We start from the raw sequence: 27,759 nt of genomic DNA, 5'->3' as shown, positions 1-27,759 counted from the left end.
GCCCCCTAGTGGGGACCCCATTATCCTACCCGAAACCCTCTGGGGACCCCTTTATCCTCCCCCCAGCCCTTGGGGAACCTCGTCCCGGTGGATCTGTGGGGGTCCCGGTGCCTCTGGGTGCGCCGTGCCCGTTACCGGCGGTCCGTTATCGGCTATCGATTACCGCCCCCCTCGCACGCCCCCGCTAATCCATCGATGCCCTCGGCGCTCCGCTGCCCGCCCTGAGCGGCGGCTCGATGCGCTCGGCTGCGGGTCTATGTCCCCCCCGCCCCCCCCCAACCCTTAAGCGGCGGGTCGAGGGCTCGGCGCTCGGCTGAGCCCTCCCTCCCTCCTCGCCCTCCCGGCGGGTCGATGCGCCGGCGCTCGGCCGCGCGGGCCTGGCTGGGCCGGAAGTGGCTCGGGGCGGGGGGGGGGCCCGGGCTCCGCAGGTGAAGCCGCCGATGGGAGCCGGGGCCGCGGCCCTGAGCCCCCCGGGGCGGCCTCCCCGGGCCCCGACGGTGAGGGGGACCGGCGGGGGTGAACCGGCAGCGGGGGTGGGGGGGCAGCCGCTTTTGGGGGTGAATGGGGGGGCTGGGGGGTGGGAGGGGCTGCCGGGCTGGGGGGGCAGCTGTTTTGGGGGTGAATGGGGGGGGCTAGGGGGTGGGAGGGGCTGCTGGGGGGGGGGCAGCTGTTTTGGGGGGCTGTTAGTGGGGGCGCTGTATGGGTTGGGAGGCAGCTGTTTTGGGGGGCTGTTAGCAGGGGAGTGTATGGGGGCAGCTGTTTTGGGGGGCTGTTAGTGGGGAGGCTGTATGGGTTGGGGGGCAGCTGTTTTGGGGGGCTGAAGGGGGTTAGGGAGCAGCTGTTTTGGGGGGCTGTGTGGGGTGGGGGGCAGTTGTTTTGGGAGTGTGTTAGTGGGGGGCAGCTGTTTGGGGGCTGTTAGCGGGGGGGCTGAATGGGTTGGGGGGCAGCTGTTTTGGGGGGCTTTTAGCAGGGGTCTGTGTGAGATGGGGGGGCAGCTGCTTTTGGGGGTGAATGGGGGGCTGGGGGGCATGGAGGGGCTGCTGGGGGTGGGGGGGCAGCTGTTTTGGGGGGCTGTTAGGGGGGCTGTGGGGGGCAGCTGTTTTGGGGGGCTGAAGGGGGGTTAGGGGGTAGCTGTTTTGGGGGGGCTGTTAGTGGGGGGGGCTGTTTTGGGGGGCAGCTGTTTTGAGGGGCTGAAGGGGGAAGCTGCTGTAATGAGGGGGCTGGTGGGGGGGCAGCTGTTTTGAGGGGCTGTTAGTGAGGGGGGCTGTATGGTGTGGGGGGGGCAGCTGTTTTGGGGGGTGCAATTAGTTTTGGGGGTGAATGGGGGTAGGGAGGGGGCTGGGAGGGGCTGTTGTGATGGAGCGGCAGCTGTTTTAGGGGAGTGTTGGGGGGCCAGCTGGTTTTGGGGGGGCTGTTTAGGGGGTGCAGTTGGTTTTGGAGAGGATGAGCAGGGTGGGAAAGGGGTTGTTGGGGGGGCAGCTGGTTTTGGGGGGGCGTAGGGGGTGAGCACGGCAGGGAGGGGTTGTTCGGAAGGCAGCTGCTTTTGGGGGTGGTTTTGGAGGTGGGAGCAGCTCAGAGGGGGCTGTCTGGGATGGGGTGGCCGGCTGCTTTTTGGGGGGGTGCAGCTGCTTTTGGGGTGGGAGAGCTGATTTTGGGGGAGCCGTATGAGCTGAGAATCCAGAGTGCGTCCGTCTCCAGTCCCTCCCGGAGCTTCGCGCCGGTGGTTGCCGAAGTGAAGGGTCCTGGCTCTCCGCTCCCTCTCTCTGCTCGTGCTGGGGTTCAGCTCTGCATTTGGGGGGGCCAATCCCCCATCCCGCGGGATCCTCGCGTTCTTGGGGTGCTGCTGCCTCAGCCAGGCCACCTCCACGTGCCGGCGTCCGCGGGGCTGCGACGGTTTGATCAGGAGAAGCTCCCGGATCCTTTCCCAAAACGGGGAACCCTAACGGCTGCCGTAGGATAACGGGGTTCAGGATAACGGGGTTCGGCCTCGTCTTAGCTTTCGCTTCCAAGGACTCGGGGCAGGGGGGGGGAAACCTGAGCAGCCTCCGCGAGCCGAGGTTGGTGATCGGAGGAGCTGGAGCCAGCAGGTCCCTGAGCGAGGGTTCTGGTGGCCCAGCTCGTGTTCCCGAGGGGTTTGCGGGTGGGGGAGCGTCGAGCAGCGGCTTCGTTCGCTGCCGCTTGCAGAGGATCAGCTCCCGTGCCAAAACTCACTGGCTCAGGCTGGGAATAACACAGCTGAAAATCCAGGACGCCTTCGCTGCCCCATGGCTGCGTCCCTGGCCTGTGCTCCGCGTCCTCCCTCCCTCCTTTCCTCCCTCCCTCCTTTCCTCCCTCCCTCCTTTCCTCCCTCCCTCCTTTCCTCCCTCCCTCCTTTCCTCCCTCCCTCCTTTCCTCCCTCCCTCCTTTCCTCCCTCCCTCCTTTCCTCCCTCCCTCCTTTCCTCCCTCCCTCCTTTCCTCCCTCCCTCCTTTCCTCCCTCCCTCCTTTCCTCCCTCCCTCCTTTCCTCCCTCCCTCCTTTCCTCCCTCCCTCCTTTCCTCCCTCCCTCCTTTCCTCCCTCCCTCCTTTCCTCCCTCCCCCCAGATGTCGTGGCTCTTGGTTGTGGATCCGTGTCACGGTGATGCCGGCACAGAGGTGTGATGGAAGTCACCCTGGCTTTGCCGTGCGTTCCAACTTCCTTGGAATCCCCAAATCCTGCGAGCGCATTTGGGATGTGGGATCTGTGCTCGAGGAAGGGGGAGCTGATGGGGTCACCTTAAAATTCCCAAGTCTTAGAAGCGCTCAGGCAGGTGCCTTTCCATGAAAAATTTTTTCCTGATGTCCAGCCTGAGCCTCCCCTGGTGGAGCTTGAGGCCTCTCGTCCTGTCCCCTGTCCCTTGGGAGAAGAGCCCAGCTCCCTCCTCTCCACAACCTCCTCTCAGGGAGTTGCAGAGAGCAATGAGGTCTCCCCTCAGCCTCCTCTTCTCCAGGATAAACCCCCCCAGCTCTCTCAGCCGCTCCTCTTCTTCTCCAGCCCCTTCCCCAGCTTCGTTGCTCAAGGAATGTAGGGCTGGGAGGATTGGGGGATAACAACCAAAGGGAACCTGGTATTGGATGACACGGGGAGCAGAGTTGTGGCTTTGGAAAGGTTCTCCCTCTCCAGGAAGGTTCTCCCTCTCCAGGATGTTTCTGCCATCCTAGATGGAGCAGGGACCTGGTCCCTCTCTGGGTTCAGGGGGTGCCGGGAGGAGCTCCTCGTTCTCCGCGCTGCGTGGAGAGGGAGGGCTCCAAACTGGGCTAATTCGTAGGACGTTTTTCCTTGCGAGTTGCCACTTGGGGAAGAGCCCTGGTTTCAGAGGGAGGAGAGCATCGAGCTGAGCCGTGCCAGAGGCTCTAATTATAGCGGCTCCGTCCCCCGATTCCCAAGCTGATCGCACCTGAAAGCTGGGAAGAAAGCCTGGAGCTCTGCTGGCTGTGCCCGAGGGTCCCACGCGTGGAGGTTTGTCCTGATGTGAGTCCTCGCCGCGCTGTCTGACCCAGAGTCCGCTCCGGAGAGGGGATAATCACCGTGCTCTGGGCTGGGGTGACCAGTGAGGGGTTCCCTTCTCTGGGGAGACGGAGCGCGGCTGTAGAAGAGCTCGGAAGCGGCTGCTGTCGCTCCTGGTCGCGCCAGCACCAAGTGGAGCGAGTCCAGAGAAGAGCAACGAAGCTGGGGAAGGGGCTGGAGAAGAAGAGGAGCGGCTGAGAGAGCTGGGGGGGTTTAGGCTGGAGAAGAGGAGGCTGAGGGGAGACCTCATTGCTCTCTGCAACTCCCTGAGAGGAGGTTGTGGAGAGGAGGGAGCTGGGCTCTTCTCCCAAGGGACAGGGGACAGGACGAGAGGGAATGGCCTCAAGCTCCACCAGGGGAGGGTCAGGCTGGACATCAGGAAAGAATATTTCCCGGAAAGGGTGATTGGTCCCTGTCCGAGGCTGCCCAGGGAGGGGGTTGAGTCCCCTTCCCTGGAGGGGTTGAAGGGCCAGATGGACGAGGTGCTGAGGGACATGGGTTAGTGATTGATGGGAATGGTTGGACTCGATGATCCGGTGGGTCTCTTCCAACCTGGTGATTCTCTGATTCTAACCAGCCAACGTAACTGCCAAATAAACCCCATCTGCATGTATAAAATGTTCGTTATCTCCACGGGTGCCGAGCAGCAGAGGACGGCAGGTTTCCATTTGGTTTTGGAGTGGTGATGGGCAGGGCTGCCCGGGGCTGGTGGAGCCACAGGGCATCACCGCGGCGTCGCTGCCTCAAATCCTGGCTCGTCCCATTGATAAAACGACACCGAGCGCTCCGATTGCGCTTATCCCACACTCATCCCATACTCAAAGCTTCACCTCACCCCTGGGGTGGTTTCCTCATGCACTGACGCTGCAGCTGCCCCAGGGGAGCTGGTTGCTGCTCTTCTCCCATCTCTACCTGCTCCGAGTGTCCCAGGGTTGGCATTCAGAGCTCATGCTGGTTCCTGTGTGGGGTCTGCATGTGGGGAAACAAAACCCTCCTTATTTCTTGCTGCATTCATCACAGATTCGCTGCTGGGACCCCAGCTCGCTGCTGGCCTCAGCATTCCCTCTCCGAGCGGAGAGTTGGGAAGCACCGCTGGGGTGGAGGGATTCGTGTGATCTTCTGGGTTGGGTGCAGGAGGCAGTGCTGGCACTGTGGAGCATCGTCGTTAAAGGAATTGAGGGTTAGAAACTGCTCTGAGAAGTTGCTGGGTGGTTTCACTGGAGCAGCGGGAGCTGAGCAGCTTCTGGAGGCCGACTCTGACCAAGCTTTTCTTTCTCTTCCAGTCAAGTACCTTAAAGATGGACATAGAAGATTGCAATGGTCGATCCTACATATCTGGTACGTCTGATCTTGTTTATTGCCAGCTCTGTGGGGTCGGGGATGTTCCCTTGGGTCAGGAATTGCACCATTAACAAGTTTGCGGGTGACACTAAGCTGGATGGAAGCTGGATCTGCTGGAGGGTCTGGAGGCTCCAAAGGGATCTGAACAGGCTGGATCCATGGGCTGAGACCAACGGCAGGAGGGTTAACGAGGCCAAACGCCAGGTCCTGCACTTGGGGCACAACAACCCTGAGCGGCTCCAGCCTAGGAGAAGTCTGGCTGGAAAGTGCCTGGAGGAGAAGGACCTGGGGGTGTTGGTGGAACAGGAGCCAGCAGGGGCCCAGGGGGCCAAGAAGGCCAAGGGCATCTTGGCTTGGATCAGACCCGGCGTGGCCAGCAGGGCCAGGGAGGTTCTTCTCCCTCTGGCCTCGGCCCTGGGGAGACCGCTCCTCGAATCCTGGGGTCAGTTCTGTCCCCTCAGCACAAGAAGGATGTTGAGGCTCTGGAGCGAGTCCAGAGAAGGGCAAGGAAGCTGGTGAGGGGGCTGGAGAAGAAGAGGAGCGGCTGAGAGAGCTGGGGGTGTTTAGGCTGGAGAAGAGGAGGCTGAGGGGAGACCTCATTGCTCTCTGCAGCTCCCTGAGAGGAGGTTGTGGAGAGGAGGGAGCTGGACTGGAATGGTTGGACTCCATGATCCAGTGGGTCTCTTCCAACCTGGTGATTCTATGGTTCTATGAGGTGCTCCGTCGCGTGTCTTGCTTTGCTGCCTGGGGCGGCGCTGCTGTCGCCACCAGGGATGGAGCGTTGAGGAGCAGCGTTCGGAATCAGCACCTTTCCCAAAGCAGCGTTAGAGCCCTTGGCGTAATCAGCAGCCGATTAAACCCCAGCGGTGTCGTGGCTGAGCCGAGGAAGGTGGCGTTGGTGTGGCTGCAGCGGCCCGGTGGCAGATTCCAGCTGTGTCTATGCTGTTCTTGTGCTGGAGGAGCCTCAAGGAGGTTGGTTGTTCCTCAAGGCTCGTGGCCGTGCTGGTGAAACTGAGGGTTCAGTCCGGCTCTCTAGGATTCCTGAGAGACACCGCGATCCCAACGCTGTTCATTGCAATCGAACCCAGGCTGAGTTCCAGACTCGCAGCCGTGAAATATCTGAGGGGAGAGGGGCAGGCGGCGTGGGGCTGACCTGGATCCAGGTGCTAGAAGCTGCTGGACTTCTCCGTGATCGGTGGGATCGCAGGCACCAAAGCTGCTGGGTTCGGGTCTCCGGAGGGGACCCCACAGGCACTGCAGGATTTGGTTTCTCTGCGTGGGCTGCAGGGGAAAGCTGGATCGGTGAGGTTTGGTTTTGGCTCCGGGGGAGTTGGGGTTGCAGTGAAACCCTCTCGGTTTGTCCGTCCTTGCTCAGGGGAAGAGGGGGATCAGAGCTGGATTGTGTGCGGATTTAGAAGCCGTGAAGATAGAAGAGGCTCCCTCGTCTCTGCGCAAACCCTGGGAGCTGTGGGGCTGGGAGCCAGGCTGAACGGCTCAGCGGGGATGCGGGGCAGGAGTTGAAGCACGTTAGGAGGTGAAGAGGATCCCCGTGGCTCTGAGGAGCGGCTGCAGTGGGTAGAGCTGCGCGGGGTTCTTTGCTCAACACCCCTCGGCTCAAATCCCATTACAGCCCCCTCATCCGACACCGCTCCTCCTCGGAGTCTCTGTGTGCTGCTCCTCCTGTGAGGATTTCCTCCGATCCCAGAGGATCCTTGCTCGGAGTGAGGTCCTTGGCTCCTCTTGAGGTGCTCGCTGCAGTTTGCCGCTCGCGTTGGGTTGCCGGGATGGCTCCGCTGAATAACAAAACGCTTCCCTGGAGCTGGCAGATCGCGCCGTGCCAAGGCTTCTTCAGCCTCGCTTGGCTTTCTGCCCCATGGAGGCAGGACCTGCGCTCCAATCCTCTCCTTGGGATGCCGAGCGCCCTGGGAGGCCGGCAGGGAGGTGATTCTGCCCCTCTGTTCCTCTCCTGGGAGTCCTCACCTGGAGGATTGCATCCAGTTCCGGAATCCTCAACGTAAAAAGGAGATGGAGCTGTTGGAACGGGTCCAGAGGAGGCTACAGAGATAATGTGAGGGCTGGAGCACCTCCCATATGAGGACAGGCTGAGAGAGTTGGGGTTGTTCAGCCTGGAGAAGAGAAGAGACCTTATAGGGACCTTCCAGCACCTGACGGGACTACAAGAAAGCTGGGGAGGGGCTGTTCACAAAGGCTTGTGGTGATGGGACGAGGGGGAACAGGTATATATTGAAGAGGAGCAGATTTAGACTAGATATTAGGAAGAATTTCTTCGCCGTGAGAATGAGGAGGCCCTGGAACAGGTTCCCCAGGGAAGTTGCGGCTGCCCCATCCCTGGAGGGGTTCAAGGCCGGGTTGGATGGGGCTTGGGGAGCCCCTGATCCAGTGGGAGGTGTCCCTGCCCATGGCAAGAGGGTGGAACTGGATGATCTTTAAGGTCTCTTCCAACCCAAACTATTCCAGGATTCTTTTCCCCCTCTTTTATCCGGGTGCCTGGGAGCAGGACTAACCCCTGTGATCTTCTTGGATAACTGGGCTGCAGACGGACGAACCGTCTCTTGTGCGACGTTCAGGTTTCCATTTGGTTTTTTTAGAGCAAAGAGAACGTGACCCAATATTTCCTCAACTCTCCAGGCTGAGAAATTATCGGGGAGGGAGATTGCGGAGGGGCTGTCAGCGCTCCCAGGGGTGGGATCGTGCTTCAGCTGCCGTCTTGCCTTCCCCGGGGCTCCGAGCCATCGCAGGAGCTGCTCTCGGGGTCCCGGTGTCGGTCCTGCTGCTGCACGGAGGTAAAAACCCCAGCTCTGTGGCTGGGAGGATTTTCAGAGTGGGAATCCTGGCTGAGTCCGTGCGGTTCTGCGTGGATTCGCTGCTGATCCCTCTTGGGGAGCAAAGACGCTTGGCACAGCGAAGGTTCGCGCTGGCCTGACACCACAATTGGCTCCGTTCTCCTTTGGTGCTTCCAGGCAGGGGGATCGGCTGCGATGAGAAGGATCCTGGGGGATCCGGAGGAGGAGCTGAGCTGTGAGTTGGAATCAGGGTGTTGTGCCCTGCCTTTCGATTTGAAGCGACTGAGGAGAACCCAAGGGGTTTTCTCCTTAAAGTGTAAATGAGCTTGGGGTTTTTTTAACCTTTCTCCAAGACATCGGAGACTGGCAGCAGGTTCTTCTTGCTGTCGGCGTTCCCTGGATGCTCTGTGAGCCTTGAGCAGGGTTAACTGGGACCCAGGGAACAGCACCTCGAGGTGACCTCACCTGGAAACGCTGCTGGTGCAGCTCCAGCGTGAGGCTGTGGGTTCCAGCTCTTTGATACGGGTGTTGGGAATGTGGGAAGTGCCGCTCGGGGCTGAGCGTCTGCTCCAGAGCTGCCGAGCTCTGCCAGGAGCTGGGTCTGGATGCACCGGGAAGCCAGGAGAGTTTAACTGGAGCCTTTTCTTCTCTGCTTCTGGAGCTGAGGACGAGGGCTTTGGTGTCCCCGTCCCGTATGGATGCAGGAGGCTCGGAGCCCGAACCCGCTGACGCTGGGGGACGATGCCAATGCCGTTCTCCCTCCGGTCATCAAATCCCCCCAATATTTCGGGTCCTGGGGCTGGTTGTGGAACCCACAGAGAGCGGAGAGGAGACCCTACAGCATCTCTGCTCCCATCCCTGCCCGCTGCTTCCTCGGAGCATCATCCCCAGGCGGCTCCGTGCTGCTCCGAGCTCTCCGAAGGCCACGGCCGCGTGTCCGCGCTCCGGGGAGCGGAGAAAGCCTGGTTCCCGCTCGCCCTGCCGCCTGACTGTAAAATGACGGTCGTTTCCCTCGCTTCCAGGAATCTGCTCTTCCTGGAAGGTGAGTGGCTGCGTGCGCCCTGCCAGCGACGCAGACATGCACGCGCAGCCGGGGCTCCAGCGCTGTTTCCAAGGAGTTGGCTGTGATAACACTCCAGGGTATCTCCAGCAAGGTAGAATAATGCGAGGGAAACGGGAAGCGGCGGGGAAAGGGGGATGGCGGGGGCGGGGGGTGGTGGAAGGATCCTGAAATAACTCGGTGCCATCTCGATTCGCTCGCTGCGTTCGGAAGAGCCCGGAGCGCAGGGGCTGCGCTGGGCAGGGGGAGAGGATCCCGAGGGGGAAAATCCCCTCTGCTGGTAGGGAGGAGAGGGAGGGAAGCGAGGGAGAAGGAGGGAAGCGAAGGAGAAGGAGGGAAGCGAGGGAGAGGGAGGGAAGCGAGGGAGAGGGAAGGAAGCGAAGGATTGGGAAGGAAGCGAAGGATTGGGAAGGAAGCGAAGGATTGGGAAGGAAGCGAAGGATTGGGAAGGAAGCGAAGGAGAAGGAGGGAAGCGAAGGAGAGGGAAGGAAGCGAGGGATTGGGAAGGAAGCGAGGGAGAGGGAAGGAAGCGAGGGATTGGGAAGGAAGCGAGGGAGAGGGAAGGAAGCGAGGGAGAGGGAGGGAAGCGAGGGAGAGGGAAGGAAGCCAAGGAGAAGGATGGAAGCCAAGGAGAAGGATGGAAGCAAAGGATTGGGAAGGAAGCCAAGGAGGGAAGCCAAGGAGAAGGAGGGAAGCCAAGGAGAAGGAGGGAAGCCAAGGAGAAGGATGGAAGCGAAGGATTGGGAAGGAAGCAAAGGAGGGAAGCGAAGGAGAAGGAAGGAAGCGAAGGAGAAGGATGGAAGCAAAGGAGAGAGCCAGAAGGTCCTGGCCCCCAGGATGCTCACAGAGGTGTGAGCAAGGTTGGCTGGAGACACTGCATGTGAGAGGTACCACACCTTTTTTGGGGGGTCTCACCCCATGCAGTGGCCGAGTGTGTCCTGGCCTCAGGTTGTGCCCTGGGCTGGTACAGGGACAGCTCCTTCGGCACTGGGATGCTTTCCCACAGGCTCTTCGCTCAGCCTCTCGATAACCTCCCTGACCATGGCTGAGAGTGTGAAGCAGCTTCACCCGACTCAAACTTCTCAGCAGCCGCTTCCCAGCCCAGCCCGAGCACGGGGAGGGCAGAGGGAAGGATCCAGTGATCCCACAAGGAAAGCAAAGCTCTTTCCTGTGGTGCCGCAGGGAGGATGAAGCTGCTTGGGGGGGGTTCCCAGTGTGGTCCCAGCCAAGCAGCGCTTCGGGAATGCTGCTTCCCCAGACCCAGCTTCCGCAAACGCTTCCCATGCCCGGCGAGGCCGATGAGCTCAGCGTCCCAGTAGTCATCGGACAATGGGATGAGCTGGAGAGTTTCTCCAGACGAGAGCGTTTGGAAAGAACATTCCCAGCTGTGTGTGGAAGGCGCTTACGGAGCTCCTGCACTTTCCATCAGGGAACTCCGCCGTCCCCGTCCCTGCGGCATCGCCACAGCCGGCAGCTGCGCGGCTCTGGGTTTGTGTAGGGGAGGGAAGCGGAGCTTTTCTGTCTCGCTGGAACAGAAACCTGCTGGCTCTGAAGGAGAAAAAACTGACTCCAGCCTGGTACAAACTCTGTGGCAGCCACGTGAATGGGTTCCCAGGGACCACGCCGGTCCCTTCGGAGTGGGCTTGGCTTCCCAGGGGTGTGAGCGTCCGCTTGGGAACGGTCACTCCAGCAGGGATGGGGATCCCAGAGCCTGGATCCTGCTCGCCTGCAGAGCCCCGGGGCCAGCTTGGTGGCCCAGGACACGGATCGGGGTGGCCTGGCTGGTTGCACCCTGTGCCGCGCTGGCCCCTCTCTCCTCCTGCAGCATCTCTGCGAGCCGGCAAGGAGAGCAGAACATGCTGCTGCCCCCGGCACGATGCCAGCGAGGGGGACTGCGGTTCGGAAGGCACCAAGCTCTGGTGGCTGCTGGGGTGAACGTCTCATCCTCAGCCCCCAAAGAGCCTTCTGGGAGCCGCTCTCCGAAGCGGAGGCGCTGGGAAGGGAACCTGATGGGGTGAACTCGGGGGGAGCCCAGTGCTTCGGGAATCACTCACATATGTTTCCCTCCTCCCAAAGGCAGTGGGGATTCCTCTCTGGAGAAGGAGTTCAGCTCGGCGATCGTGGGACCCACGGTGAGCACTCCCAACAGCCAGCACTCCTCCCCGAGCCGCTCTCTCAGCGGTGAGTACCCAGCGGAACGCCGAGGTCCCCGCAGCCGCTCGGGCGCAGCATCAGCTCTGCCTTCCAGCAGTGGCACCTTTCCTTCCGAGCCCGGCTCTTTGTTTTCCAACTCGAGGATAAAACTTGCCTGGTTCCTCATCCTGGGCTGTTTCTGAGCCCGGAGTTTTCTGAGTCAGCTGAGGACTCGGGATTTTTCCGTGTGGCTCTGAATTTCACCTTGAATTCCAAGCAGCTGCATGTTCCAGGCCATTAATGATCACAGCACGGAGGGGCAGTGGAGCTGTTGGGTGCTTTGGGATGAGTTATTTGAGGGCACCCTTAGCAATTTTGCAGGTGACACTAAGCTGGGTGGAAGCTGGATCTGCTGGAGGGTCGGGAGGCTCCAAAGGGATCTGAACAGGCTGGATCCGTGGGCTGAGACCAACGGCAGGAGGGTTAACGAGGCCAAAGGCCGGGTCCTGCCCTTGGGGCACAACAACCCTGAGCAGCTCCAGCCTAGGAGAAGTCTGGCTGGAAAGTGCCTGGAGGAGAAGGACCTGGGGGTGTTGGTTGAACAGGAGCCAGCAGGGGCCCAGGGGGCCAAGAAGGCCAAGGGCATCTTGGCTTGGATCAGAGCCGGCGTGGCCAGCAGGGCCAGGGAGGTTCTTCTTCCTCTGGCCTCGGCCCTGGGGAGACCGCTCCTCGAATCCTGGGGTCAGTTCTGGGCCCTCCCCACAAGGAGGATGTTGAGGCTCTGGAGCGAGTCCAGAGAAGAGCAAGGAAGCTGGGGAGGGGGCTGGAGAAGAAGAGGAGCGGCTGAGAGAGCTGGGGGGGTTTAGCCCGGAGAAGAAGAGGCTGAGGGGAGACCTCATTGCTCTCTGCAACTCCCTGAGAGGAGGTTGTAGAGAGGAGGGAGCTGGGCTCTTCTCCCAAGGGCCAGGGGACAGGACGAGAGGGAATGGCCTCAAGCTCCACCAGGGGAGGGTCAGGCTGGACATTAGGAAAACACTTTTCATGGAAAGGGTGATTGGGCCCTGTCCGAGGCTGCCCAGGGAAGGGGTTGAGTCCCCTTCCCTGGAGGGGTTTCAGGGGTGGGTGGATGAGGTGCTGAGGGACATGGGTTAGTGATTGATGGGAATGGTTGGACTCAATGATCCGGTGGGTCTTTTCCAACGTGGTGATTCTATGATTCTATGATTTCTGATCTCCTCCTAGATGGCTGTGTGGGAAATGAACAGCCAAACAGCTTCTTCCCACATGGTGGCTGGGGCGGTTGGAGCAACTCCAGTAGCAGCGGAGCTCTGCCTCCCGGTTAGTGGGGCTGTTGGAGTTACCCCTGGAGCTGTGATGGATTTTGAGAGCTCCCGGGCTTGTCTGGATGCGCCGGGTGTTCCCCAGCGTGGTGGAACCTCCAGCCCTCACCCTCCTGTTCTGTTCAAGGATCCAGAAATGGGATCAGTGTAGGGAACCTCCTGCCCACGGTGTGAAACTTTCCACCTCCTTCCTTGCCCGCTGATGGAATTTTCTGCTTTTTGGGTTCTATTTAAGAACCTCCCCCAGTAAAACGGGTCCTATTCCTGAGCTGCCACAGCCCATCGCAGCAAGCGATGAGGAATGCGACATCTCCCCTTGCACCGAGGAATTCGTGACCCTGGATGTGTGCGGTGTGGCCGGCAAAGGCTTAACCTGCGGAGTCGGGTGCTGACATCGTGACCTTCTCAGGGTTTCCGTGGGCCAAACATCCCTCCAAGTCATCTTGATGCAGGAGAAGAAGGAGCCCTGAGACAAGAGAAGTCGGCCAGTCCTGCTCTGAGCTGTTTTCAGTATTGGGGAGTTGGCAGCTGGGCCCCACTCAGCTGACACCAGAGGGACCAGCACCGCTTGGATCTTCCCTCTCTCCCAGTTTCCAGCGTGCGGTCACCTATTCCTTTTCCGTAGTGGAGAAACTGCCTCATAATTCACCCTCCTGGGCTTCTAGCAGTGAGGAGAATGGGGCAACGCTCAGGAGGTCGTGGCGTTTGGAGGCTGTCCTGCCTTAACCAGGATAAAACAAACCTGGACTATGAAGTTTCTGGATGAGGCAGCATTGGGAATTCGCTCCGCTGCCTTTTTTCCCTTGTATTCCTTGCACAGGAAGGACACGGAGCTGTTGGAGTGGGTCCAGAGGAGGCCACGGAGATGATCCGAGGGCTGGGGCACCTCCTGTACGAAGACAGGCTGGGATTGTTGAGCCTGGAGAAGAGAAGGCTCCGAAGAGACCTCAAAGCGGCTTCCAGGACTGAAAGGGGCTCCAGGAAAGCTGGGGTGGGGCTCTTGATGAGGGGAGTGCAGGGAGAGGATGAGGAGGAATGGTTTTGAGGTGAAAGAAGGGAGATTGAGATGAGATCTCAGGAAGGAATGTTTTGCTGTGAGGGCGAGGAGACCCAGGTTGCCCAGAGCAGTGGTGGCTGCCCCATCCCTGGAGGGGTTCCAGGCCAGGTTGGATGGGGCTTGGAGCCCCTGATCCAGTGGGAGGTGTCCCTGCCCATGGCAGAGGTGGAACTGGATGGGCTTTGAGGTCCCGTCCAACCCAACCCACTCCAGGATTCCATAATTCTAGGATTTATTTCATGTTTGCCCTCTGAAGACGCTTGGGAACTCTGGGAAGAAACACAACCCCGGCTTTTTCCCCCAGGACCCTTCCAAGAGGTAACGCATCTTTTTTTTTTTGCTTGAGGAGAAGCAAAAGGAACAGAGCACGTGGAGCGACTGAGGGGACAATAACGATCCCTTCCCCTTTAACGCAGGACGCCGGTGATGGCTTTGCCTCTGATCCGAGCTGACTTCCCAGCTGGTTCATCCAGCGAGCGTCGTGCCCCAGAGGAGCGAGAAAATTACATAACCTGCTCCGCCAGCAGCGGCTTCTCTGGCGCGGCCGGGCTCCGCGTCGGGTCTGAAAGGAGAATCACGGAACAATAGTTGGCTCCCTTCTATGCCCAGGAAAAAAATAAAAAACCAAAAAAAACAACCAAGTCCCCAGGGGAATGGGAGAAGAAAATAAAAACCCCAAGCAGAAAATCAGAGCGCAGCAAACGTCAACGCATCCCGGCAGCTCCTTCCACCCAGAGAGAGCTTTTCACTTGGTGTTTGCGCACGGAGGCGTCTGTCCGTGCCGAGGCTCCTGGATGCTCCCAGGGGAGCGTGTGGCACCAGCCAGCGGAGAAATCCAATCCTGCTCCCCCCAGGAATGCTCCAGCGGCCGAGCCTCCTCCCAGCCGGTGGCTCGGGAGCCGGAATGTGAGTGCCAGCGAGTGCCAGGGCCGGGGGTAGGCACGGCTCCCGTTGCCCGGAGCCTCCCTGGGCCGCGGCATTGTCTGTCGCCAGGATCCAGGAAGGGAAAGAGGGCAGCGAGAGCCAGAATTCCTGGGCTTTTCATCCAGCCATAAACCTCACGCAGTCTCGGTTGAATCACTTCCATGCTGCTGCTCCTCGTTAATCCCCACTCCAAAGCTGGACCCAGCTCTGGGGAAGAGCCAGAGCCTCCTGCTTGCCCTGCCGGAGGCGGGAGGGGAGAGAAACGGGGCTGGCCGAGCTCCTTGGCCGAGCTCCTTCCTAGGGGAGCAGGAGGCGTGAGTCTCCACCAGCCTGGGACCATCTTTCTGCTGCCCCATCCGCTCTCCAGTGTTCACTCATCCTTCTCGCCCGGTAAGCGATCCGAACCCCACCAGGAAGGATCATCCCCAACCCCCTCAGCCGATGCGAGAGTTTATTCGGAACCCCCAGGTCACGTCCTCCTCGTGGTTTGGCCCTCGGGATGTTACCACAGCTCTCCCGAATCCCTTTAGCTGGTGCCTGATGGCGTTCCCGGCCCTGCTCACAAAGTTGTGCACGAGCCCCAGGGGTCGAATCAGCCCCGGCTCTGGGAGCTGCTGGGATTCCGTGTGGCCGCGCTCAGCCTGCTCCGTTCTCACGCCCGTCTCCAGCTTGGACTCCGCAATCTCCCACCCTCCGGGCAGCAACGGAGCCTCCTTTGTGTACAGAAAGTTCAGTTCCCTCCGGCCCCCACAGTTCTCCTCTTAAGGGATTGGGAAGAGCCTCCTGCTTTAAATGGAAAAAAATAAGAATCTGATATTGAAAGGGATTCTGTAAATATTTGCTTGGAGCACGGCCGTACGGGGGACCTGGATTCGACTCCAGCAGCATCGCTCTCCATCCTACTGGGACCAGCACTACAGGAGCAAGTAGTGAGTGCAACCAGCCGAGGAGCCTCCGCAGGGGATTCCCTCACTCTCTGGGCTGCTGGTGATGCCTTAAAGTGGGAGGAAACTTCCCAGTCTGATCCTTTAAAGACTTGCTTTCCAAAGAGGCGACTTTGGCTGCGGGTGTCCCAGCAGCAGCGCGGGTACCGCTGGCATCGCGCGGTGGGACGAGGGCTTCGCGCCTTGGCTCAGGGGAGGAATTGTGCAGGATCCAGGTGAACGAGTTCCTCAGGAGGGGAGGAGAGGGAGAAGCTTTCCCCCACCCGTCCTTCGTCTCTGGGTCTCGCGGGGCTGCAGCTCGCTGGCAGGGAGCAGAGCGGTCGCCCGGCTTCTCCGGGAGTGTTTGATTTGTGGCATTCCACAGATCATTAGAGCAGCCGGGAATGTAGGTCAGGGCTGGCGCATCCCCTTGCCAGGCTCCGCTCCTGATGCCGCAGGAGGAAGGAAAGGTAGAAACGGGGAGGGAAACCTGGGGGCTGCAGCAAACCTCCCCGTGCCCCCCCATCATCCAGCTCCAGGGGCTCCGGCAGCACCGTTCCTGCAGCTCCTGCCCTCGCTCGGCATCTTCCTGGGACCAGAGACCTTTGCTCCAGGCCTTTCCCTGCTCCCTGTCGCCACTCACGTCCCTTTCCCTGATTCCACACAAGCTTTCTTGGGGTTTTCACCCTCTGGATGCTGCTCAGCAGGTGTCTGCGTGTTCCTCTCGTCCCAAAATCCGCTGTGATTCCTGCAGCCGAGGGAAGGAGCTGCCCACAGGGAGCCCGGGGCAGCTGCGGGTTCCCAGGCAGCCCTGGCCCCTTCGCTTGCGTTTTCCTCCCTCTGGGGAGCTGGGAGATCCTGACTCTTGTGGCAAAGATGGAAACATGCAGGGAAGCAGCTGAGCCTGGATTTACTGAGAATCCATTAGGCTCTTGTGCTGGCACCTTCTGATTTTGAGTCCAAACTCGGTGTCTTTGCTTCCTCCGCAGCACTTTGAAAGCACGAGCGGGTTTTCTTTCCCCCTGTGCCTCTTGAATCCAGGGAACTGAGTGGTTTCCCCTTCAGCTCGTGTCCTCACCAGGCGAGACGCGGAGCAGCAACCTTCAGGGTGTGCAAAGCAGCCGTCCAGCCCGTGACCTCGCGTGATCCCTGCTCGGTGGCGCTTCCCGAGCTCTCGACAGAGCGAGAGGACGCACGTTTGCCTCAAACCCATCACTTAGCGCGTGCCGGTTTGCCTTTTAGGAGTAAGTCCTGCCCGAAGCCGCCTTCAACCCTCGAGTTGTTTCTCCGCTGACCGTGCCTCGTCTTTTTCTGCTTTTCCCCGCAGCGAACTCCATCAAGGTGGAGATGTACAGCGATGAGGAGGGCAGCCGGCTGCTGTCGCAGGACGAGCGGATGCTGGAGAAAGAGGACAGCGTCATCGTGGAGGACTCGCTCTCGGAGCCCTTGGGCTACTGCGACGGGACTGGCCAGGAGCCGCACTCGCCCGGCGGCATTCGCCTCCCCAACGGCAAACTCAAGTGCGATATCTGCGGGATGGTTTGCATCGGCCCCAACGTGCTGATGGTGCATAAACGCAGCCACACCGGTGAGTGGCAGCCCCGACGCCGCCGGCCAGGGCGGGATGGGCTCCAGGGAAGCGAATTTCTGGGGGAAACGGATCCTGTGGGAGGTGGACACTCCGAGGTGCTGCCCCTGGGGATGGTGGTGGTGAGGGAAGGTCTGGAAAAGTGGGATTAGGTGGTTTTTCCTGGTTACATCCAGGCTCCAGGAGCAGCTCTGGAGTTTCCCAGGCTGGAGGTCGAAGTGTGGATCTGCTGGAGGGTCAGGAGGCTCCAAAGGGATCTGAACAGACTGGATCTATGGGCTGAGACCAACGGCAGGAGGGTTAACGAGGCCAAACGCCGGGTCCTGCCCTTGGGGCACAACAACCCTGAGCAGCTCCAGCCTAGGAGAAGTCTGGCTGGAAAGTGCCTGGAGGAGAAGGACCTGGGGGGGTTGGTTGAACAGGAGCCAGCAGGGGCCCAGGTGGCCAAGAAGGCCAAGGGCATCTTGGCTTGGATCAGACCCGGCGTGGCCAGCAGGGCCAGGGAGGTTCTTCTCCCTCTGGACTCGGCCCTGGGGAGACTGCTCCTCGAATCCTGGGGTCAGTTCTGGGCCCTCCCCACAAGAAGGATGTTGAGGCTCTGGAGCGAGTCCAGAGAAGAGCAACGAAGCTGGGGAGGGGGCTGGAGAAGAAGAGGAGCAGCTGAGAGAGCTGGGGGTGTTTAGGCTGGAGAAGAGGAGGCTGAGGGGAGACCTCATTGCTCTCTGCAACTCCCTGAGAGGAGGTTGTGGAGAGGAGGGAGCTGGGCTCTTCTCCCAAGGGACAGGGGCCAGGACGAGAGGGAATGGCCTCAAGCTCCACCAGGGGAGGGTCAGGCTGGACATTAGGAAAACAATTTTCATGGAAAGGGTGATTGGTCCCTGTCCGAGGCTGCCCAGGGAGGGGGTTGAGTCCCCTTCCCTGGAGGGGTTTAAGGGCCGGGTGGACGAGGTGCTGAGGGACATGGGTTGGTGATTGATGGGAATGGTTGGACTCGATGATCCGGTGGGTCTTTTCCAACCTGGTGATTCTATGATTCTTTCCCTCCCAAACATACCCAGCTGTGCCAAACCCATGAGTGCTCCTGATCTCCTGGGCTGCTGGTGCTCCTCTGCAGGCTTCCAAAATGCTTTGCACCAGGAGTTTCACTCCCAGCTCTGGTTTTGCAGGAGAAAGGCCCTTCCACTGCAACCAGTGCGGAGCCTCCTTCACCCAGAAGGGAAACCTCCTGCGCCACATCAAGCTGCACTCCGGCGAGAAGCCCTTCAAGTGTCCCTTCTGCAACTACGCCTGCCGCAGGAGGGACGCGCTCACCGGCCACCTGCGAACACACTCCGGTGGGTGCTCCGGCCGGGAAGAGAGGAGGCGGCACCCGGGGAATAGGTGGGGATGGTACAAAACCAGGGGAGCGAACCTGGCTCTGAAAGCGCCAACTGTGATCTCTAAACCAACAGCGGCCAAACTGGCTCTTGGATCGGCTGCGTTCCGAGCCAACGAGGGCTCAGTGGTGGCTCCAGCCCCGTTCAGTGTCTTTATCAGTGACCTGGATGAAGGCATTGAGTGCACCCTGAGCAAGTTTGCAGATGACACTAAGCTGGGTGGAAGCTGGATCTGCTGGAGGGTCCAGAGGCTCCAAAGGGATCTGAACAGGCTGGATCCATGGGCTGAGACCAACGGCAGGAGGGTTAACGAGGCCAAATGGCGGGTCCTGCCCTTGGGGCACAACAACCCTGAGCAGCTCCAGCCTAGGAGAAGTCTGGCTGGAAAGTGCCTGGAGGAGAAGGACCTGGGGGTGTTGGTTGAACAGGAGCCAGCAGGGGCCCAGGTGGCCAAGAAGGCCAAGGGCATCTTGGCTTGGATCAGACCCGGCGTGGCCAGCAGGGCCAGGGAGGTTCTTCTCCCTCTGGCCTCGGCCCTGGGGAGACCGCTCCTCGAATCCTGGGGTCAGTTCTGGGCCCTCCCCACAAGAAGGATGTTGAGGCTCTGGAGCGAGTGCAGAGAAGAGCAAGGAAGCTGGGGAAGGGGCTGAAGAAGAAGAGGAGCGGCTGAGAGAGCTGGGGGTGTTTAGGCTGGAGAAGAGGAGGCTGAGGGGAGACCTCATTGCTCTCTGCAACTGCCTGAGAGGAGGTTGTGGAGAGGAGGGAGCTGGGCTCTTCTCCCAAGGGACAGGGGACAGGACGAGAGGGAATGGCCTCAAGCTCCACCAGGGGAGGGTCAGGCTGGACATTAGGAAAACATTTTTCCTGGAAAGGGTGATTGGTCCCTGTCCGAGGCTGCCCAGGGAGGGGGTTGAGTCCCCTTCCCTGGAGGGGTTTAAGGGCTGGGTGGACGAGGTGCTGAGGGCCATGGGTTAGTGATTGATGGGAATGGTTGGACTCGATCCGGTGGGTCTCTTCCAACCTGGTGATTCTTTTCTAACCTGCCGAGGGCGAGGCACGTGCTGTGGGCGCTGTCGTGGTGTCTGATTAATGGTGCAGGAACCTGCAGGCTCTGTGCCGCTCGGTGCTCGTTCTCGCAGGGTTTTGCCATCTCCCTCTTGCACAAAGATAAATGTTTAATAGATTTTATTGAGCCGAGAAGGGTCCCGCCCTGGGCGCGCCTGGCCCCAGCCCCGTGGGTTTCGTTTGTCTCTTGTTTTGACATCGTCCTTTCCGAATGTGACATTTGAGCTGTGGTTTCTACCCTCCCGTTCCGTGATGTCACGGCTGCCGGGGACCAGGGGTGGGTGTTACGATTCTGTGGGCTGGGGCGCGGCGTTTGCTCTGAACACCTGCAAACTCTGCTCCAAACTTTGAGTGCTGCCTGGAAATGGGTGCCGTGTGCTTCCTTGGGGCAAGAAACCGCTCCCCAAAGAGCTTTTTCTCCTCCTAGCAGAAGCCAGGACTTTGTTGCCCCCTCGTAGCCCGATCCAGGACCCCCAACTCCCTTTAGGTTCCTGCCCTGTGCTCTTCCCAGCAGGAGGGTGGGATGCTCCAGGGTTCAGCTCCTGTCTCGCTGTGGGTGAATCTTCTCACTCTGCTGTTTCTTTTGGGAGTTTGTGGTCTCTCCCCAGCACCTGAGCCCTTCTGGGAGCAGCTGGAGGGGCGTGCAGGCCTTTGGCCACCAGAGCAGGTCGCCAAGCCTGGATCGGGGCTGTTGGCTCTTGCCTGATGTCTGCACGGGAGGAGGTTTTGGGATTTGCGGGAGCTTACCATCTCTTGTGTTTTATCTCTGGACATCCCCGCTGCCAAGGGACCAAGCTGCTCCTTGGTGCCAAATCGTTTTGGTCTCTTGTCTGGTTTTCCAGCCCAGCCAGGACACGGCACCGGTGGCGTTTCCACTGCCGAGGTGATTGGGAAAGAGTCTGTTTAAGGAGCAGGTGAGGTGAGGTCAACAGCCTCGGGCTCTGCCAGTTAATGGGGAGAGATGCCAAGGAAATCCTTTCCCCACATTCTTTCCTTATCTCTAAGAGGATAAAACCCCCAAGAAGGCGGCAGTTGGGGTAGAATCCCTTGTGTCTTTAGCTCTGGAGAGCAAAGAGCATCTGTGTCTCCTCCCACCCAGCTCGGAGGGTGAGGAGCACCAGGGCCAGCCCGGCTCTGGATCACCAGCTGAGCCACAGCCGCTCGCCTCAAGGCCTTCAGCTCTCCCGATGAATTCTTCAGTCTGGAGCGATCAGCATCATCCATCTTCCTCTCCTCTGCCTCCGGCCACTGCGAGCCGGCACTGAGCCACGCAACATCTTGGGCTTTGGCATCCTCCATCCCTGGGTGTCGTGGACAAGGACTTAAAGGCACGGGATGGGTGCTCTGGAGCAGAGCAGCTCCTGGATTTTGGAAAAGAACCTTCAGGAGCGGAGAATCCCAGTGGGAAAGTCTCCATTCTGTTTAAACCCTCCCTGTCCCCTCTGTTGGGGTGGGGGTTTTGGGGCCCCTCAGCACAAGAAGGATGTTGAGGCTCTGGAGTGAGTCCAGAGAAGAGAACGGAGCTGGGGAAGGGGCTGAAGAAGAAGAGGAGCGGCTGAGAGAGCTGGGGGGGTTTAGCCTGGAGAAGAGGAGGCTGAGGGGAGACCTCATTGCTCTCTGCAACTCCCTGAGAGGAGGTTGTGGAGAGGAGGGAGCTGGGCTCTTCTCCCAAGGGACAGGGGACAGGACGAGAGGGAATGGCCTCAAGCTCCACCAGGGGAGGGTCAGGCTGGACATTAGGAAAAAATATTTCCTGGAAAGGGTGATTGATCCCTGTCCGAGGCTGCCCAGGGAGGGGGTTGAGTCCCCTTCCCTGGAGGGGTTTAAGGGACGGGTGGACGAGGTGCTGAGGGACATGGGTTAGTGATTGATGGGGATGGTTGGACTCCATGATCCTGTAGGTCTCTTCCAACCTGGTGATTCTCTGATTCCTGATCACCTCCTGGGCATCTCCCCGCTGCCCGGCACGCAAAGGGTTGCCCAGAGTCCTTCAACCAAGAGCCCCAGAAATGGGACGGAGCCTCACAACATATCAAACGCAAATTAGCCTTTCTGGGAGCTAATTACTCAGAAAAACCTTCATTTAATGTGGATTTCACAGACGAAAGTCTCGCAGCTGCTGTACCGGGTGGAAGGCAGCGGGGCCCGGCTCTCCCTCCCTCTGCTTTAAGTAGAGGCGCGTGTTTCATGCTGTCCCCATGAGGGACGCGAGGCTTTCATCTTGGAAGACGCGCTGTCCAAAAAAAGTGAAGGATTCAAACCCAGATCAAACGGGCTGCGCCGCTCGGAATAGATCAGAGGCTGCAACCCACACCCAGGGCGGCAGGGACAAGCGCCGCTCCCCCAGGACCATCCTCGTAGCCCTGTAAATCCATGAGGCCAGCGTTCCCCTTGGAAGGAGCCGTCGTTTGTTGTGCTTGGGCAGCAGAAACTTTGCTCCCGTGGCGAGGAGAGCGTCCCCACGCTCGCGGTTTGGGAATCGCGCTGGGGAAGAGCTTCGTGGGGTCTAAACAGACCTTGGTTAGCCCCTCGTTCGCGTTAGGAGTTGGAGATCGAGGCTGTGTGAGAGTCGAGTGCCTGTCGGGGGTAAGGGGTGAAGTTCTTGGAGAGGGATAAACATCTTAACAGCTTTGGTGGAGACGTGGGCAGTGGGATCGAGGGCATCCTCAGCAAGCTTGATGGTGACACCAGGCTGCGCGGTGCCATCGACACCCTGGAGGGCAGGGATGGGTCTGGAGGGAAGGGGTGGATCCAGGGGGAAAGGATGGAGCTGGAGAGAAGGGATGGATCCAGAGAGAAGGTCTACCCATGCAGGGGGAAGGGATGGATCCGGAGAGAAGGTCTCCTATCCAAGAGGGGAGGGATGGATCCAGAGGGGAGGGATGGATCCAGAGGGAAGGGAGGAAGGGATGGATCCAGAGGGAAGGGAGGAAGGGATGGATCCAGAGAGAAGGTCTCCCATCCAGGAGGAAGGGATGGATCCAGAGAGAAGGTCTCCCATCCAGGAGGAAGGGATGGATCCAGAGAGAAGGTCTCCCATCCAGGAGGAAGGGATGGATCCAGAAGCAACTGGCCAGGCTGGAGAGGTGGGACTCTGCGAACCTCATGAAGTTCAACACGGCAAGTTCTTGCTCCTGGATCAGGGCAATCCCAGCATAAATCCAGGATGGGTGGAGGACAGGTTGGGAGCAGCCCTGAGGAGAAGAACCTGGGATGCTGGGAGATGAAAAGTTCAACCTCAGCCAGCAGCGTGTGTGCTTGCAGCCCAGAAACCAACCGTGTCCCGGGCTGCATCCAAAGCAACAAAACCAGCAGGGAGGGAGAGGATTCTGCCTCTCGGACTCGAAAAGCTGAGTGAGCGATGGAGATTAATGGGATGTCATGGAATTCGGAGCCAAGGCTCCTCCATCTGATTGCTGGATTTGAGGAACCGATTCCTAACACATCTTTGTGGCCGTGCTCGGGAGGCTGGAAGGGAGAGCTGCGCTTGTCACCGGCTTCTCCGGATGGATTTCCAACCCAGAACTTGTGGATCTGCTGCGGTGCCGCTGGGGCAGGATCCGGCCCCAGCAGGAGGAGGTGCCGACCCTGCCTTCTCGCCACAGTGCAAAAACACTTCATGCGAATCCAGGTGACGAAGCCGGAGCGGAGAGCAAACACGAATTCACCTACAGCCTGAAAGCGTGTTATTTTTCAAAAGCAGTTAAAGGTTAAACCGCAAACTGCAAAATCCCCTAAACCGCCCCGAAAAGCTGACAGGAACAGTGCGAGCCCCGTCCAGGCGGGTGGCAGAGGTGGCAGCTCCTCCCCGAGCCAGACGCAAGGACCATGACATGGACCAGTGAGCTGAGACCGATGGGATGAGGTCTAATGAGGCCAAATGCCGCGTCCTGCGCTTGGGGAACAACAACCCTGAGCAGCTCCAGCCTAGGAGAAGTCTGGCTGGAAAGTGCCTGGAGGAGAAGGACCTGGGGGGGTTGGTTGAACAGGAGCCAGCAGGGGCCCAGGGGGCCAAGAAGGCCAAGGGCATCTTGGCTTGGATCAGAGCCGGCGTGGCCAGCAGGGCCAGGGAGGTTCTTCTCCCTCTGGCCTCGGCCCTGGGGAGACCGCTCCTCGAATCCTGGGGTCAGTTCTGGGCCCTCCCCACAAGAAGGATGTTGAGGCTCTGGAGCGAGTCCAGAGAAGGGAACGGAGCTGGAGAACAAGGATTACAAGGAGCGGCTGAGAGAGCTGGGGGGGTTTAGCGTGGAGAAGAAGAGGCTGAGGGGAGACCTCATTGCTCTCTGCAACTCCCTGAGAGGAGGTCGTGGAGAGGTGGATGTTGGTCTCTTCAACGTGATAGGACGAGAGGAAACAGCCTCTACTTGCCCCAAGGCAGGTTCAGATTGGACATCAAGAAAGATTTCTTCGCCAAGAGGATTCTCAGGCACCTATCAGCTGGGGAGATGAGGTGTTCAGGGCTATCATTTAGTAGTGGACAGGGATGGTTGGGCTTGATGATCTCAAAGGTCTTTTCCAACCTAACGATTCTATGATCAAGGGGAAGGGCAACATCTCATGGCCTCCTCCTGGCCACCATGACCCCATCCCTGGCAGGGCTTGGCTCCACCGCTCAGTATCCTAGGATGAGGTCCTGGCGTACACGGATGAGGTCCTGGCACACAGATGAGGTCCTGGCGTGCGTGGATGAGGTCCTGGCGTGCGTGGATGAGGTCCTGGTGTGCGTGGATGAGGTTCTGACACACAGATGAGGTCCTGGCCTGCATAGATGAGGTCCTGGTGTGGATGGATGAGGTTCTGGTATGCATGGAAGAGGTCCTGGTGTGCATGGATGAGGTTCTGGCACACATGGATGAGGTTCTAGTGTGCCAAGATGAGGACCTGCTGTGCACAGCTCACCGCGAGGAGCATCTTCAGCCCCACGTTATGCGGTAGCCGCTCTCCTTTGTTGGCCAGTTGCCGTCCAGCAAGGCCGAACGCCGCCCTTGGGTGGCTTTGGTGACTTTCAGTCAGAAGCTGAGAAAATTGGGAGGGATGAGAATAAACCGGAGTCTTGCGAGCATCTGGTGGGAGAAGAAACACTTGGAATTGCTCAAACAATTTGAATTTTGCACCTGCTCTCCTTAAATCTTGGCTTTGCCATCGGGTTTTCCCATAGGAGGGTTTCTCTGGAGGTCACTGGTGGCTTGGGAGCAGAGGTGAGACCAGGTCTGGGATGGTTTGGTTGCAATGTTTGGCCAAGCGAGGATCTATTTTCATAGCTCCTTGTCTATCAAACAGGAGCATCCAGCGATTCCTGCTGCTTTTTCTCTGCCGTCGGTGCCCGTCCGGCTTTTTCCTCAGCGCGGGCTACGTCTGCTCTTCCAGCCAAACCCCAATTTCTCTGTTTTGCAGTCTCCTCCCCCACGGTCGGCAAGCCCTACAAGTGCAACTACTGCGGCCGAAGCTACAAGCAGCAGAGCACGTTGGAGGAGCACAAGGAGCGCTGCCACAGCTACCTGCAGAGCCTCAGCGCCGAGCCGCAGCCGCTGCCCGGCCAGCAAGGTCAGTGCCGAGGAGTGACCAGAGCAGCATCGGGAGCCCAGCAGGGTGGGAAACGGGGTGCAGGGACGTTTTCCAGCCCCCTCTCTGGGGATGTCGTTGCTGTTAGAAAAAGGGGTGCTGCCACAGTGCTGCCTGATGCTGGGATGGAAGGTGCTGTGGTTAATGCTGCCAACACCCATAAATCATAGAATCACCAGGTTGGAAAAGACCCATCGGATCATCGAGTCCAACCATTCCCATCAATCACTAACCCATGTCCCTCAGCACCTCGTCCACCCGGCCCTTAAACCCCTCCAGGGAAGGGGACTCAACCCCCTCCCTGGGCAGCCTCGGACAGGGACCAATCACCCTTTCCAGGAAAAATTTCTTCCTGATGTTCAGCCTGACCCTCCCCTGGTGGGGCTTGAGGCCATTCCCTCTCGTCCTGTCCCCTGTCCCTTGGGAGAAGAGCCCAGCTCCCTCCTCTCCACAACCTCCTCTCAGGGAGTTGCAGAGAGCAATGAGGTCTCCCCTCAGCCTCCTCTTCTCCAGCCTAAACCCCCCCAGCTCTCTCAGCCGCTCCTCTTCTTCTCCAGCCCCCTCACCAGCTTCCTTGCTCTTCTCTGGACTCGCTCCAGAGCCTCAACATCCTTCTTGTGGGGAGGGGCCAGAACTGACCCCAGGATTCGAGGAGCGGTCTCCCCAGGGCCGAGGCCAGAGGGAGAAGAACCTCCCTGGCCCTGCTGGCCACACCGGGTCTGATCCAAGCCAAGATGCCCTTGGCCTTCTTGGCCCCCTGGGCCCCTGCTGGCTCCTGTTCAACCAACACCCCCAGGTCCTTCTCCTCCAGGCACTTTCCAGCCAGACTTCTCCTAGGCTGGAGCTGCTCAGGGTTGTTGTGCCCCAGGGGCAGGACCCGGCCTTTGGCCTCGTTAACCCTCCTGCCGTTGGTCTCAGCCCATGGATCCAACCTGTTCCGATCCCTTTGGAGCCTCCCAACCCTCCAGCAGATCCACGCTTCCACCAAATACCAAGTGTTCCCCCCTTCCTCCCTTCGCCACCCGCCAGATTCCAAACCCCCTTGAGTGGCAACAAACCCCTGTCCCGTATTTCTGATGCGAGAACTTCCGAGGGCGTTTTCCACAAGTACCGGAACACAGCGACGACACCGCGGTGCGGGGGATTTACCCTGCGGGCGAGCCGGGCACCGCGTGGCATCGAAGCAGCTTCTGGCTCCTCTCCGGAGCCTGCGGACAGAGCCTCTGGCCAACGCCGAAGCCTTTTTGGCTCCACATCCTTTTGGAGCTGAACTTGGTCCCTCCAGAGCTGCCGGTGCTCACAGCGAGCGTCACTGGTTACGGCTACCCGCGTGCTTTTACCGGATGATCCGTAACCCGCGGGGCACGGCATCGTCGGAGCTGCCCTTGCCAGCAGCGAGGGCTCTCCTGGAGGGGGTTGAGAGCCAGCAAGGGGAGCGAGGGCTCTTCCATCCCTTGAAGCCGGCTCCTCTCCCCCAAAGCGGCAGGAGCGGGTGCAGCTCGATGAAGGAGGGAGGCGACGCGGCTGCCGGCGCTGCCCTGCGACCGAGGCACCCGCGGGGTAAGCTCTGGAGCGGGCAGCCCGGCAGCTTTTCCATAGGTTCATCCCAGCTGGCAGAGGGCAGGAGCGACGCGCCCGGAGCTGTGGAGTCTCCGGCCTCGGGCGCAGCATCTTGCGGTTGCCGGCTCAGCCGGGTTTCCCTTCTCTTCTCTTGCCAGGTGACGAGATGCGAGACCTGGAGATGGTGCCGGATTCCCTGCTTCACCCCTCGTCTGATCGGCCCACGTTTATTGACCGGCTGGCTAACAGCCTCACCAAACGGAAGCGATCAACGCCTCAGAAATTCGTGGGTAAGGGATCCGCGTGGCGAACGAGAGAGGAGGGAGCGGGGCAGCCTCTGGAGCCCAACTGGGATTCCATCCTCGGGGAACTGGGGTTCCATCCTCGGGAAACTGGGATTCCATCCTCGGGAAACTGGGATTCCATCCTTGGGGAACTGGGATTCCATCCTTGGGCACGCGGCTTGTGTTCCCACAGCACCTCCGGTCTCTGGACGTGGTGGGTTTGGGGAGGGAGAAGACTTTGGGGAGGCCAGATGTGCCCCCCAAATCCAAATTTCCCCGTTCCGACTTCGTTTTCCTTCCCGGCAGGGGAGAAGCAGATGCGATTCGCCCTCTCGGATCTCCCTTTCGACGTGAACTCCGGCTTCGAGAAGGACGTGGAGATGGTCTCGGCCCACCACCCCTTGGACCCCTCGTACGGCAGCTCCCTCTCCATGATGGGCGGGGAGCATCTTCGCCCCCTCCGCCTGCCCCCCACAAACTGCATCTCGGAGGTCACCCCCGTCATCAGCTCCGTCTACACCCAAATCCAACCCTTGCCGGGCCGGCTGGAGATGCCGCCGAGCCGAGAAGCCGCCGAGGGCCACGAGGACGTGCCGGACGGGGTCCCGGTTGCGTTCCGGGCTCGGGACCAAGGCGCTTCGCCCACCAACGGCTGCCAGGACTCGACGGACACGGAGAGTAACCACGAAGAGCGGAGCTCGCAGCTGCCGCCGGCGAACTGCGCCGGCAGCCGCCAGAGCCCGGCTTACGCCAAAGAGGACCCCAAGGTGCCGGAGGGGCCCCCGGCCGCCCGCTCCACCCCCAGCGCCGCCAAAGAAATCCTGCGGGTGCTGAACGAGGAGGGCGAGCAGATCAGAGCCTTCAAATGCGAGCACTGCCGCATCCTTTTCCTGGACCACGTCATGTTCACCATCCACATGGGCTGCCACGGCTTCAGAGACCCTTTCGAATGCAACATCTGTGGCCACCACAGCCAGGACCGGTACGAGTTCTCCTCTCACATAGTGCGGGGCGAGCATAAAGTCGGTTAAAAATACCCTTTTTTTCCTTCCTCCTCATCCCCTCCCGCTCCTCCTCTGGCTCTGGCTCGGCCCCTCCACCCTCCGGGCTCGGAACTGTTGGTTTTTCTTTTCTACTCCTTTGCACTGACTTTGGCTATGAAAATATTTAAAAAAAAAATTAATAACTAAAAAAAAACAAAAAAACAAAAAACCACAA

General features: G+C 59.8%; 1 protein-coding gene across 4 annotated transcripts; it reads left to right on the top strand.

Annotated features, from left to right (window-relative positions):
• The first annotated feature begins 387 nt into the window (after positions 1-387).
• On the top strand, positions 388-27,575 carry IKZF4 (IKAROS family zinc finger 4). Of its 4 annotated transcripts, XM_069879607.1 has the most exons (9): positions 388-497; positions 4,808-4,862; positions 8,692-8,823; positions 10,806-10,910; positions 16,434-16,694; positions 17,861-18,028; positions 24,530-24,679; positions 26,416-26,547; positions 26,848-27,575. In XM_069879607.1, the coding sequence occupies exons 1-9, from the start codon at positions 441-443 to the stop codon at positions 27,570-27,572; spliced, it is 1,785 nt and encodes a 594-aa protein (XP_069735708.1). In that variant the 5' UTR covers positions 388-440; the 3' UTR covers positions 27,573-27,575. The 4 variants fall into 4 exon arrangements, with proteins under 4 accessions (XP_069735708.1, XP_069735709.1, XP_069735710.1 ...); XM_069879608.1 differs by lacking the exon at positions 8,692-8,823; XM_069879610.1 differs by lacking the exons at positions 388-497; positions 4,808-4,862; positions 8,692-8,823; positions 10,806-10,910 and adding exons at positions 15,041-15,109; positions 16,172-16,350.
• The last annotated feature ends 184 nt before the right edge of the window (positions 27,576-27,759 follow it).

Source organism: Phaenicophaeus curvirostris, chromosome 38, assembly GCF_032191515.1.
Source record: "Phaenicophaeus curvirostris isolate KB17595 chromosome 38, BPBGC_Pcur_1.0, whole genome shotgun sequence".
NCBI lineage: Eukaryota > Metazoa > Chordata > Aves > Cuculiformes > Cuculidae > Phaenicophaeus > Phaenicophaeus curvirostris.
The sequence above is the reverse complement of the archived record's forward strand: the minus strand, read 5'-3'. Positions and strand labels throughout refer to the sequence as shown.

Excerpts from the sequence above, each read along its gene's own strand:
- IKZF4 (XM_069879607.1), top strand. The coding sequence starts at position 441 with ATGGGAGCCGGGGCCGCGGCCCTGAGCCCCCCGGGGCGGCCTCCCCGG. Across the intron at positions 8,824-10,805 it reads TCCAGGGTATCTCCAGCAAG|GCAGTGGGGATTCCTCTCTG; the intron begins GTAGAATAATGC and ends CTCCTCCCAAAG. Across the intron at positions 26,548-26,847 it reads AACGCCTCAGAAATTCGTGG|GGGAGAAGCAGATGCGATTC; the intron begins GTAAGGGATCCG and ends CCTTCCCGGCAG.